The sequence below is a fragment of the Gossypium arboreum genome, chromosome 5, assembly GCF_025698485.1.
Source record: "Gossypium arboreum isolate Shixiya-1 chromosome 5, ASM2569848v2, whole genome shotgun sequence".
In the NCBI taxonomy this organism is placed as follows: Eukaryota; Viridiplantae; Streptophyta; class Magnoliopsida; order Malvales; family Malvaceae; genus Gossypium; species Gossypium arboreum.
This window is the reverse complement of record NC_069074.1, coordinates 90760900-90775034: the sequence shown is the minus strand read 5'-3', so window position 1 is coordinate 90775034 and position 14135 is coordinate 90760900. Positions and strand designations below refer to the sequence as shown.

Here is a 14135-nt window from a genome sequence, read left to right as displayed (position 1 = left end):
GTTTGATGTGTTAAATATGAGTTTTATTCAATGAATTTCGGTAAAAATGTCAAAAAGGGGTTAAATTGTAAAAGTAATAAATTGGTCATAAGTGTGTGAATTAGTGAAAATTTGGAGTTTCCATAGAAGAGAAAATGTTCAGCATGTCTTAAACCTTATAGAATTGAATAAAAAATTATTTTACGAGCCTAGGGGTAAAAGTAATTTTTAAAAGTTAGGGGCATAATTGTAAATTTTCCAAATTTTGATATATGAATTGAATTGGTTAGTGTGTTGATAAAATGTGTTAAATAAGTGTTATTTGACATGTTAGATCAAGAAAACATGAAATTTTGGATTAAGATCGGGGAAGAACAAAGTCGTGTGCTAAGTCGGAAAGTTAGCCGTTTGAAGATTTGAGGTAAGTTGGTATGATAATAATATGCAATAATGTTATTGCCTTGATATTAAATGAGATGTAATTTTATATGTAAGTAATACATCAATTTTACTTGTATTATGATATTTTATAATAATATTGGAAATATGTTTGTTGATAATTACTTGATTGGTGAAATTGTTGGAAAAGAGAGAGAAATCCCGGTTGAACCTTCGGAAAGATTGAATGATACAAATGGTACGTAGCTAGGTCACATGTATGGTGCTGAGTGCACATCATGTGTACAAGAAAGTTACGAGACATTATAATGTAGCTAGGTCGCATGGGTGATACTATGTGTACACCATGTAGACAAGAGAGCTACGGGATATATGTAGCTAGGTCGCATGCGTGGTTCCAGGTGAAGGACACCATGTAGACAAGAGAGCTACGAGATAAACTGGCTAGGTCACATGGGTGGTACTAAGTGTTCACCATGTGTACAAGAGAGTCGAACTATATGATGGGTGGAGCTATGTGCTGAAACCACCAAGTATCGAGTATTGATCCGAAGTGTTCAACAGGAAACTTACTATGTACTGCTTTGTGAGTTTGTCAGGAATAAGTGCAGGAACTTGGTTATGTGAATGATGTGTTCATTAAGTGATTGGGATGTGGCAAGGTTATAAACAAGTAAGTTCGTACGTATTAAGTATTATTATATTGAGCATTTAATGCGTTGGAATCATATAAATGGAATATTTATGAGTATTTTAATGATTAATGATTTATCGACCAAACGAAAGGCACTTAGTGTGCGAAGTATTGAGGATGGCACTTAGTGTGCAAGACATCCGAAATGACACAGTTATGAAGTATTGATGATGACACTTAGTGTGCGAAACATCCGAAATGACACTTAGTGTGCGAAGTATCGAGGATGACACTTAGTGTGCGAAACATCCGGTATAGCACTTAGCGTGCAAGACATTGATTGTGCAGCGACATTTCGTGTAAGTATGATTTTGTTATGGATCGGTACAGGTATGTACATGTATGTATGAGCTTGTTAATAAGCATTATTATAATTGAGATTTAATGCTGTATAATTGAATTGTTGATGATTATGATTGTACGAAAGTATTTTATGAAAATTTGGCATTGGAAATTCCTGTTGAACCTTAGGAATAAATTAGGATACAAAGGGCATGTCATTAAAGTTACATTGATTTGGCTTCAGGCCATGATATTGGCACTTAGTGTGCGAGATTCCCGAGTATCCAATTTTTATTCCAAATAGTTCAACGGGTATATCGAAAATATGAATGAGTAATTTAGCCTTGACAGAATTGAGTTACTGCAGTAGTGTAACTTTGAAAATACACTAAAAATAGTGGAAAATGAGTTAGAGGCAGAATAAAATATGGGATTAAAGCTTAATGAGTCTATATTCACATGAAAGAAACAGGAGAAGAAAAAGAATTCATATTGTGTGATATTTGAATTCTTGTGAAACAGGGTCTGAATGAATTCGAGATCCCCTATTCTGACTTTAGAAATTCACCAAAAATTTTAAAAAAATTATTAAGAGTCATACCTTACATTAATGGATTCCTTATTGAGTCTATTTTTATGGGAAATAAACGGCATGGTCGTTGGAATTCTGTACAGGAAGAAATTCGGTTCGTAGTGTACAGGGGTCAGAGTGGTCATACCCTGAAACAGGGGAGATTTTAACTAATAAACTGTACTAATTGACCCAACCAAAAATTCTAGAAAAAAATTTGTAAGTAGACATATGAGTATAGTTTCAAGAGAAATAGACGAGAACATTATTCAAGTCTTGTACTATGATATAATTGAACTTTAGTACAGAAGGGTCGGAACTGTCAGACAATGAATCAGGGGTAACTTTGAGGAATAAACTGTACTATTTGGCTTAACCAAAAATTCTGGAAATTTTATGGAAGAAAGGAAAATAAGTTTAGTTTCATGGAAAATTAATAGAACTTAATTCGGAGTTTCGTAGCTCCAGATATAAATAATTTAGTGACTATGATTCAGGAAAACAGCCTTAGCTGATCCTGTGTAAAAAGATGAAATCATGTGATTAATGATTCTATTTTCTTGAGCATATTTATTGAGGAATGGGATAATATTGTTAATTAAATTGCTTATTATTATTAATATTCCAACTTACTAAGCTTTTAAGCTTACACCATTTTCCCATTTCTCTTAGTGTTGTCAGGTTGGCTCGGGGTTGGAGATCGTCGGAAGTATCATCACACTATTAGTTTATCAAATTAGAATAATGGTAATTCTTATTTATTGTCAAATAAGTGGCATGTATAGATAATAAGTTATTGATATTAGGTAATATTATGATTTAGCCAAATGTATAGGCTCATTTTGCTTCATTGTATATAGCCATAAGATTTGGCTCATAATGGTTAAAGTTATGTAAACCTATTTTATGTATGCATAGATAAATATCTTGGTGTGGCTAAGTTAAGAACACAAAAAGGGCTTGGAAAATAGCATATGATACACATGGGCTTGAGACACGGCCGTGTGTCTCAGCCGTGTGAAGAACACGGCGACCACACGGGTGTGTAGTCTAACCGTGTGAGCAAGTCATAGCTAGCTAATTTTTACACGGGGTCTAGACACGGGCGTGTGACCCTGCTTTGGTAAAAAAAAAGTTACTAAGTGTCTAAAAGATTTCGGTTTGTTTCCAAACCAATTTCAATGATTGTTTTGGGCCTTGTAGGCTCTTTTAAGGGACAAATTATATATGTTTGAAAAGTTTAAAATTTGATGAAATTTTATGTCTTAGTTTTAAATGATTACAAGTACTTAAGTCCGGTAATACCTCGGATCCTGTTCCGGCGTCAGATACGGGTAAGGGGTGTTACAAGGGGTTTTTAACATTGATTTTCAAAGCGCCCGAAGGCCATGTTCTTTTAACCCCAAAAGCATGAGAGAAGGGACCCCCGTTTTCCCTTTTGGAAATCGATTCCAACGACGAAGCAAGGGCTCCGACGTCGCGACTTCGAGGTTCAGGTGAGTCCTCTTTCTTTCCTCTTAGTTTTTTTGTTTCAAAACTGATTTAAAAAGAAAAAAATAAATGATATAAAAAATAAAGAAACGAAAATAAAAAGACGAGAGAATCAAGTTCAACCTTTTTTTTTTGATTGCTTAGATCGTGTCCTTTACAATATTTAGTGTTTGTGGCTATATAGCCGAATACAAAAATGCTTTAGTCTATTCCTTACTACTGTTTTGCTTTGTTTCTGCTTTTTGCTTTCTTTTTGTTTCTGTTTTTGCAGGCTTAGAGGGTCAACGAGGGTGAAAACATGCTGTTTTGGTGCAAGGAAGTAGCCATCGGGCGGAGGGTACGCTGACGGAGGCACGTGGGATGCGGGGCAACTGAGGCTGCGGCGCTGGAGTGGATAGGAACCCTAGGGTTTCCTGAAAATTTCAAATATTTTGGCCAATCGGGCCTTGTGATGTTGGGCTTGTGTTTGGGTTAAATTTTTTGTAAATGGGCTGTTTATTATTTTTTGGGTTTTTATTTAGTGGGCCGCGCGAATTTGGGCCTATACAATATTTATATATATTTATATTAAATCACTAATCTAATAACAATTAAATCCATTACTCAAAACCTTAGAAAAAACTAAACAACCCAACTCAAAATATAAAATTTTAAAAATTATATTTAATACAATAAAATATTTATTATATTTATTTGTGTTTTTAATATTATAGAACATTTGTTATATTTATAGTAGTGTTTTTTACCATAAATACTAATCTAAAAATCAACTATGAGTAGGTTGGATCGGGCCTGATATTATTTCTTAAATTGGATCGGACTTGGACAAAAAAAGTAAATCCATTTTCGGGCCAGGTCGAACCCTAACTTGAAAATTTGGTTTAGATACATTGCATGAAACTAGATTAGTTCAACCTAAACCCGGCACATGAACACCTCTAACTTAAACATTAAGAGAATCAGTAAAAAAAAATAAGAGAATGAACACTAGTTCTTCATTTTTTTAATTTTTTTTTAGTGAGCAATTTTTAAATACGTACTTCCCTAGATATTTGGAAGTCATATTTCTTTACTTATACCCATTTAAAATTCGTTGGGTTAACCACAAAAATCAAGGAGAAATATTTTATGTTTATAGATCCTTACTGATACTGGATATTAATCTTCTATTTGATTACAAATATAAAAGTTTTAAGACTGAGAATTGTAGGGCTTTACCCCAAAGGGAGCCCTTCCAGAAATTCTCCAAGGCCAAGGCTGAACCCAGGCCTAAGAGGGGGTTTGGAAATAGTTTTCAACCAGCAATAGACGCGCCTCGGTTAGAACCTCACTAGCTGCGTCATTGCCCCAAGCGCAAAGATGCTTAAACCCTTGTGTTTGCCCGACCTTTATAAGCGAGGCGAGCGGTCGTTATCTGTATTCAGCAATGATGTGGGATACCCGCAATTAGATTAGCTTGGAGACAAATACCAAGTACTCCTAGTATCTTTGCGCTTAACGACAAAATCACTCAGTCTTGGCGGTAGAATGAATGATAGATTTTTAATTTCATTGATGGAGATTCCATTCATAATAATTTCAATAATAAAAAGGTTAAATTCTGCTATTAATCCTTATAATTTATGAAAGTTGGTAGTTTTAATCTCTGTATTTTAATTTGATCAATTTTAGTCCATATACTTTAAATTCTACTTTTAATCCCTATAATTTAAGATGCTTTAATCTGAGTAGTAAATGCATACGGTTGAATCGATTACCAGTTCTATTTTATGATGCTTTGACATTGAATAGAAACATGTGGCTTCGATGGCTAAGAAAGAGGTGTTTTAACAGTGCATTGCAAGTAAATTTTCAAGGTTCAGACAAGGATGAATATGAATTCTCTGAACGCCTCAATGATTTACTTCGAAAAGAACTCGAAAAATTCCGAAACCTTCATCCCTACGTTAATGCTAAATTTGTCCAATTTTGACTATTATTATTATGTTTAAGGCGTAAACTGTAATAAGTTTATATATGTTAAACTCGACTTAATTTGACAACTGACAAAAGCAAATCAGTGCCAACACATGCACACACCACAAGCAGGTAATCCTTACAATTCGAACTTATGATATAAGTTATAGAGTAAACGTGATTAGTCAATGGACCAACTAAGAAGTTCAAAACATGGTTAATTTGATAAATAGTAGATATTAGCATTAAACATAATGTTTCAATTATTTATTTGTATATACATACTATAGATATTTAAAAAAATAAAATATTGATTAAGCTTGTAAATCTCTCGAGTTGGGCATGTAATCACTCGAACTCCTCTCAACTTTTTAGTCAAATTGCTCGAACTTACTTAACAAGATAATGTATGTGAGAAGCTCCACATTTTACCAAATTGAGATTGAATAGCTTAACTTGTTTACACTCTATCTATTGGGATTTTATGCATTAATTTGACTTTTTAATATAACATTCAATTTCTTCATATTATTTAATTTGAACTTAGGTGACATTTCATTGTCATAAACATGGAGTTTGGGTGTATTTTGGGACTATGAATGTTAGTTAATGGATACGTGGCATGTGATTCGTCATCATAAATTAAATATATAAGTTTATCTCTTACTTGTGATGCAGGATAAGGTATCCGATTATCACCCACCAAGACACACCTGTTAGCTGCCCGGGTGTCACACCTTACAGATTGAGCAAACTGCAAAAAAAGGGATGAAGAGGAAGATGGGACCCAGCTTCGAGGAAGTATAGGGGGAGGTAAAATCCTCGCCCCCTCTGCCATATCGAGGCCCAGAGGTGATTGGTATGAAATCAACAGTTGATTCGTCAATGAGGACATTACTAAGGGTAAGCTTAGACTACACATTTAGTTACATCATCATATCGATTTTCTACATCAAATATTAGGAAAAAAAATTGCTGACATATTGAACAAAGCATACTAACATTTTACAAACAACAAATCATAATGTCAACATCCTAATAAATACTCTTATATAGTTACATTTGACTCTTCCAATTTAAATTATTTTCATGAGCATCATAGATGGTTAGGTTCGTGTTCAAGTATTATCTTCCGCAAGTGTTTAAGCATTGTATATGGAATCGCTTTCAAAGTTATAGGGATGAAGTCAAGACCTTTGTCCTACTCAATGTCAATATCATAAACTTGGTTTAAATAATATTTGGCATGACACCTTTTAAACTTTAATTGTGAAGTCTAAAAATATCACTAGAACTTAATCAACTAATTTTAATTTTCTTAATATGTTATATTCCACTAAAATAACTTTTGTCTTATTTTATTTTTTAAAGATATACTTCAAATTAATATTTTTGTTTGAATCAAAATAAGTCTTTATTTTATTTGAATATAAATTCTAAGTATTTAGATTTATTTTTAAAAATATTAAGATTTTTTATTATTTTAACATATATATGATATTTTAAGAATTAAGAAAACCTTTTCCTTAAAAAAGATTTAATGATAAATTTAGCCACTAACGTTTACATATTTTGTCAAAATGGTCCTCATTGTATTTTTTAGCCTTTTTGACCATCAACCTTTAATTTTTTTCAAACAAATTTAATGAATAAATTTAGTATTTCAATATTTCTTCCTTTTTTTAAAAGGTTTCAATTTTTCATATGTTTGTTTGCTAAGAGGTATTTTTACTGAGTTAAATTTTTAGATAATTACGTATATTTTCTTTAAATTAAGAGTTACTTTTTTAAAAAAAACATTATGTGTTATGTATTTATTTTATTATTTTCTACATGTAATTATCTTATAGGTTTATTTAAGTAATAAATTATATCTCATTAAAAATATTTCACATTATCCCGTTAACTTTTTAATCATACTTTCATTAAATCAGTTTGAAAAAGGAACAAAAATTAATGACTAAAAAAGCTACAAAGTACAATCAAAGTTATTTTGACAAAAGATGCAAATGTTGTGTAAACCATATAAAAAACACTATTGAATATGTGTAGAGATTACTTAATGGTTTACTATTTTGAATATCATCGAAAGCTACTTTTCATCTAATTCTCCAATTAACCAATATTATTTATCTTATTTATATCTACTTCGCTTTAACTCTGTCATTCATCCATTGATCCACGTTTTGTAATCTTTACAACTTTCTTAAATTCTTTGTAGGAAGAAACTATAAACTTATACTTAGTACAATGAACTATAAACTTAGGTTATTCATGTTCAAGATTGAGTGTTAAATATGACTATATGTTAAATACGAAGAATCATAGTACTCTCTCTATATATACATGTCGAGTATTTTATTAAGGAAGTAGCAGTATAAACAAACATAAACATTTTGTTGTTAAATTTACAAGTGCTCTCAATGGCTACTTGTTCATCATGTTGGGTGTTGAAACAATGTTTGATTGTTGGCTTTCTCTTCGTCATAATAGTTAGCATTATTCAACCAGTAAATGGATGTTTCACATCGATTTTCAGCTTCGGTGATTCCTTAACAGATACCGGCAACTTACTTGAGATTTCATTATTGGAATCCAACAAGCTTCCGCCATCGGCTTTTCCTCCGAATGGTCGGACTTTCTTTCATCATCCAAGCGGGCGACGTTGCGATGGCCGCTTGGTTATTGATTTCCTTGGTATGTGTATACATGTTCTAATTTAGGCGAACTGATGATCCATATTTATGTAAGTACTGAGATAACATCATGGAATAGTATTAGTTAGTGAGGACACATATAATTATGGATATCTGATTTGCTATTTATAGATTTAGATATTATAAATTCGAATAATATTTGGTTTATATATTCCAATTACTTTCCATAATGGATTCATGGAGGATGTGGATAGTAGCTCTCTAAAATTTATTATTCAAACCTGCTTTACTTTTGGATAACATAATATGTTATCTAAATTTGAATAAACTATTCAAATTTGTTTTATTAAATTTTTTTAAATGGACATATAAACTCAAGAATGGGCAAAGTCAGAACATTTTTATAAATGGGGTTGAGATTAAGTTATACATTTCTATGAGAATTAAAATGTAATTACACCATTGTATTGACTTTTATCTTTATAGTTCTAGAAGGATTCGATTAAACATTTTCATTTATTTTGGTGAATTACAAGAAGAGGGCAAAGCCAAAACAACTACTCCATTAGCACGACTTGAACTCAGGCCACATCTTGGGTAGTGAACAGCCTAACTATCAGACCAGCACACGGTGTTAAAAAATTTTAATTTTTGAGTTCAAACTATAATGATATTCAAATTAAATGTTGATAATAAATAGATTTAGATTTTAAAGCATGTGGATTCAAATTCAAATATTATAGAAATTACAAGTTACAAGTTACAACAACTGTTTGCAATTTGGCATGGTTTTTGGCAGCTGAAGCTTTGGGGATTCCCTTTTTACAGCCATCTTACACAACTAAAGTAGGGAGATTACAGAAGTTCCAAAAGGGAATGAATTTTGCAGTGGCGGGTGCTACTGCACTGAATTCATCGTTTCTCCAAGAAAATGGAATCTATAATCGCTCCACCAACATTTCTTTGGGAGATGAATTGAATTCCTTCAAACATTTGTTGCCATCTCTTTGCTCATCTTCTGCAGGTAAAACTTTTTTATATATTTTTCTAGTTTGTGTTTGGTAGGAAAGAAAATCTTCATTCATGTTTATTTTTCTTGCAAGCTTAGTTACCATATCTCTGTTTCATGCTATGATTTGCAGATTGCAAAAAGCTCCTCCGGAATTCCTTGATTGTGATGGGAGTGATTGGGGGAAATGATTACAGTCATGCATTCAGGGAAAAAAACAATGAAGCAGCTCGAAAATTTGTTCCTCTTGTTGTTCATACTATAGCATCAGCAATCCATGTAAGAAACACTAATTTTAACGGAAAAATTTTCCCAAGAAATTTAACGGATGCCTTTCCTATGCAGGAGTTGATTGAGTTAGGTGCAATGACATTTTTGGTCCCTGGAAACTTCCCAATTGGATGCTCCCCAGAATTATTGACAAATTATCAGGGCTCAAACAAGGATAAATACGATCCTTTAACTGGTTGTCTAACATGGTTGAACCAGTTCTCTCAACACCACAACGAATTGCTTCGAACGGAACTCGAAAAACTCCGAAACCGTCATCCAGACATCAACATTGTTTATGCTGATTATTACAACATTGCAATGCGTTTTTACCATTCTCCAAAACAATTTGGTAAGCTTTCACTTCGTTTTTAAACAAAGAGAAGTTAATCTGTGATCAAAATTTTTGGATTGTTTAGATGAAAGTTTGTTGGATGATGGCAGGATTTAAAGAAACTTTGAAGGCATGCTGTGGAATTGGGGGTCTTTACAATTATAATTCGTCCAGATCTTGTGGTTATCCACCATTAAAAAGCTCTTGCAATGACCCTTCTTCGTATATAAGTTGGGATGGCATCCATTATACAGAAGCGGCCAACAAATGGCTTGCTAATGTTGTATTTGAAGATTTGATGAAATCCATAACCTGTGTCTCCCATTAACTGTAAACCCCCAGTAACTTCTGTTCCCCATCCAAAGTTCCTTCCAAATCAATAAAAGGATCAAATTGATGCTTGCCAATATCTCACAAAGCTAATCCTAAATGCACACCTCCTATACTACTCTAAGCATGGGTTTGGATGAACAGTACGGTGCGATGTGTTTAGTTTACTTTTTATTTCACGTTACAGTATTTAATTTCACCGTCACTATTATTTTTACACTAACAACAAATAAATACACCATCCATCCAAACCCATCCTAATTCTTTAGCGAATAGTATAAAGTTAGACTTGAAATTATTCTTTTAAGCCATGATGCGAAATTTTGATTAAATTATTGAAAAAAAAAGCAACAATTTGATTAAATATTCAATCAAGGTACATATGTCAACCATAATTTGTTTTGATAAGATATATTTGTGATCCAATATATATATATATATCTAACTATTCAAATTTAATCCTACTTAAAATATTTTCAATTTTTGTTTTAATTTCCTCATAGTTATAAATGATTAATTTAAACTTATTTAAAGCTATGATACTAAATTAACATTTAGTTCTTAATTAATGTTTATTTATTTTGTTATTTTGATATTTATTCTTTTTGGGTTATTTTGGCCTCAATTTTAAAATTTAATCAAATTACTTGCTTTTTATGGAAAAATTGATTGAACTATTTAAATTTTAATGGTATTGATGTGGCAGCTCACATGGCATTTTACATATGGATAAATTTTCTAAAAGTTCTTATCAACCTTTTTGAAATTGTTTGATATTTTAAAAAATATTTTCATTATTTTTTTGAATTTTTATGAATTACAAGTGGAGTGACACTCTAGTGGCCACATCAATACCAATAAAATTTTAACAGTTCAATAAGTTTTTCTCTTAAAAAAGCAAATAATTTGACTAAATTTTAAAATTTGAGGGTCAAAATGACCCTCCAAAAAGAATAAAAGCCAAAATGATAAAATGAGTAAACATTAAGGACTAAATTATCATTATTCCTATTAAATTTTAATATATGCTTTCTATTAAGGCAAAATAACTTATTTAGCCCCAACTTTACAAAAAAAAATCATTTTAGTCCTCCAATTTTTTTAATCATTTTTAACTCTTCGTGTTTGTCATATCCCAAAATGAATGCAAAAAGGTAAACTATCGTTAAATATATGAACAATAATAGAATAATGTGACATTCCATGCGTGAAAAAAATGTGTTTAATTTATGTATATTTCCTTGTATGAAAAAAAAAGTGATTTAAGAAAATTAAACTCAAAACATGAAAACCTAATATTTTTTTTTAAAAAAATCCCCAAATCGATTATAACAATGGGGGTTAATAGAAAAGAAAAAAGTAGAAAAAATCCCTTCACCTTGAATTGAATCAAGAAACCAAAAAACAAAACTATAAAAAAAAACGATTTGAGACAATTCTTTTATCAAATATATCATTCAAACCATCTCAACGAATTTGTTGATTAGAATTAGGTCTCTCTAGTTTTTAATATTTTCAGTAAGTTAAAAATTGAGCGTTGAGTTACAAGGTTATTTATTGGTTAGAAAAATAACCTCAAACGAGTTGTCTCTTAATTACTGAACAGGTAAGAAGAGATTAGTTGTCTGACGTTGAGTCAACAACTAAAACTAATCTACTAAAGGCATCGAAGTTATATTTGTGCCCATGATCAAATTCATTATCCAATGAAGATTTACCTTTGGCTATAGGTTTTTTCCCATAAACTTTTATAAAACTTTTAATTATTGATTTCTTCGACTTAAATTTTCAATTTAAATTTAGTTTTTGATTACGTAAGAAAAAAACCCTTTCCAATTTACTTTTATTACTTTTATTTAAAGAATTAAAATTATTATTGGTCTTTGTAGATACGCCCCTACTTGCTCATTCTATTATTCATTTGATAAAAATAAAGTTGTTATACCGATGTAACCTCCAATCGCCTAGAAAATATGTTCATACTTAAAAGCAGGTGTCTCTACCTTTCTAGTGAGAGGAGGTGGGTTGATGCTCCTTTGACTATGGTGGGTGGGTCTTGAAACAACATCTCAACAAGAGGGTCCACATTGCCAGTGTTGCTAACACGTGTGTCAATGGTAATGGGAAATAACAATACATATAATAAGAATTGCGAGATTTGAATCCAATGTATCATGATCTTATTAAGTGAAATTTATCATTTCAACCAAAACTGTATTTAATTTTTATATTAACCAAATAATGTAGTATACATAAAAACTATTGAAAGTTAACCATAAAAAAGAAACATATTTGAGTTCAGCAACAATTTGCTTCAGCAACAATTTGATTAAATTGTTGGAAAATAGAGCAACAATAATCGGTCCACATGTCAACCAAGTTGGAAATATGGGCAACAATATCTTCAATCGTTGTCCAAATGCCAACCAAGTTGGAAAAATAATATTCAATCGTGGTTCACATATTAACCATAATTTATTTTGATTTGAGATATTCATGACTCAAAATAGATTAGGCTCACTATATATAGTTATTCAAATTTAATCATTAATTTAAATTTATTTAAGGTCATTATATTAAATATTTTTATTTAAGGTAGATTGACTTACTTTTCCTTTCAATTTCGTAAAAAAAGTTAGCCCTTGAAATAATCATATTTGTCATTCTCCTCAAAATGGATGAAAAAAAGTTAACCTACTATTAAATATTTGATGCGGCACTAATAATTTTATGGGCTCTTCGCACCACATCATCTATGGTCCCTTTTCATTTATTTAATAACATTTCAATACTTTTTTCCATGTCATTGACATGTAATTTTGTTAATATTTTTACCCTGAACCTTGAACCTTAAACTCTAAACCCAAAACCCGAACCACGAATCAAGAACCTTGAAAAGGTTTAGGGTTTGGGATTTGGAGTTGAGGTTCAAGATTTGAGGTTCAACTTTAGATTTAGGGTTCAAGATTTTGTATTTAAGATTTAGGGTTCAGGGTTCAAGGTTTTGTGTAAAAAAAATACTAAAATTATGTGTCAATGACATGAAAATGAAAGAATGCCGAAATGCCATTGAATAATTGAAAATGGACCATGGATGATGTGGTAGGTATTAGCAACTACCCATATCTTTAAAAAGTCAAAGGTATGAGTGTCAGAAAGTTGGAACCGAAAATAAGAGTATTTATGGCACCGAAATTTGGTTTGAAATTTAGCATGGGATAATTGCAATTTTGGTCCCTAATTGTATAGGGACTTTGCAAGTTGATCCCTGAACCTCAATTATAAATAGGCCTAACCATTTCTCATTTTCTTAATCCCATATTTGTCATTCTCTACTTAAGGCATTGTTCTCTCTCTCCCTATTTGTAAGTTTCACTTGTATTTTTGGAGTGAAATATATTTGATAGTGCCCGAGGACATAGGCAAAATTTGCCGAACCATATTAAAATTTTGGTGTTCTTTATTATTTATTTTTGCTTATTTTGTGAGTGTGATTGTAGTGATTTATTGTGCTATTTAATTACGATAGAGGGATATTCTAGCTAGGAAATACTTGGTACTTAAGTGATCCTCGTGATCCACCTTTCTTTCTTGGAAATTGAACTTAGTGTGATTTTTCAGTACAATAATTTTACTCTTTTACACGCTTTTGCACGATAATTGGTATCAGAGCTAGATTCGTACTTGGGGAATACCACCGTTTATGACACTATTCACGTATATGACACTATTCACGTATACAATAGTTGGGATTGAGGAGAAAAATGGCAGAGGCATCGTCATCAGCAAGGACTACTGTGACCAATGCAAAATTTGAAGTAGAGAAATTTGATGGTACCAAAAATTTTGGTATGTGGCAATGTGAGATCCTGGATGTCTTATGTCAGCAAGAGCTGGATATAGCCCTTAAAGAAAAACCTGACAAGATGGATGATAAAGAGTAGGCCAAAATTAATAGACAGGCATGTGGTACAATCCGTCTATGTTTGGCCAAAGAGCAGAAGTACTCTGTCATGAGGGAGACATCAGCGAAGAAGTTATGGGATACGCTGGAAGAAAAGTTTCTAACAAAAAGTCTTGAAAATAGGCTTTATATGAAAAATAAACTTTTTCGATTCACGTATGCTCCCTGTATGTCAATGAATGACCATGTGAACTCATTC

The 14135-nt window shown here is 31.7% G+C and overlaps 1 protein-coding gene, 1 long non-coding RNA gene and 1 other non-coding gene across 3 annotated transcripts; 2 read left to right on the top strand and 1 right to left on the bottom strand.

Annotated features, from left to right (window-relative positions):
• Positions 1–431: 431 nt before the first annotated feature.
• LOC128293276 (uncharacterized) lies at positions 432–2865 on the top strand. Its single transcript, XR_008283431.1, has 2 exons — positions 432–1051; positions 2598–2865. It is a non-coding gene; the product is annotated as an uncharacterized LOC128293276 (long non-coding RNA).
• A 1761-nt stretch (positions 2866–4626) lies between these two features.
• Positions 4627–4777, bottom strand: LOC128293430 (U4 spliceosomal RNA). Its single transcript, XR_008283612.1, has one exon. It is a non-coding gene; the product is annotated as a U4 spliceosomal RNA (small nuclear RNA).
• A 2941-nt stretch (positions 4778–7718) lies between these two features.
• LOC108465587 (GDSL esterase/lipase At1g28610-like) lies at positions 7719–10051 on the top strand. The gene is made up of 5 exons (XM_017765948.2): positions 7719–8069; positions 8829–9053; positions 9172–9317; positions 9384–9660; positions 9753–10051. Exons 1-5 carry the CDS (start codon positions 7796–7798, stop codon positions 9968–9970), a joined length of 1140 nt encoding a protein of 379 aa, XP_017621437.1. The 5' UTR covers positions 7719–7795; the 3' UTR covers positions 9971–10051.
• The last annotated feature ends 4084 nt before the right edge of the window (positions 10052–14135 follow it).

Excerpts from the sequence above, each read along its gene's own strand:
- LOC108465587 (XM_017765948.2), top strand. The coding sequence starts at position 7,796 with ATGGCTACTTGTTCATCATGTTGGGTGTTGAAACAATGTTTGATTGTT. Across the intron at positions 9,054-9,171 it reads TCTTTGCTCATCTTCTGCAG|ATTGCAAAAAGCTCCTCCGG; the intron begins GTAAAACTTTTT and ends TATGATTTGCAG. Across the intron at positions 9,318-9,383 it reads CTATAGCATCAGCAATCCAT|GAGTTGATTGAGTTAGGTGC; the intron begins GTAAGAAACACT and ends TTTCCTATGCAG.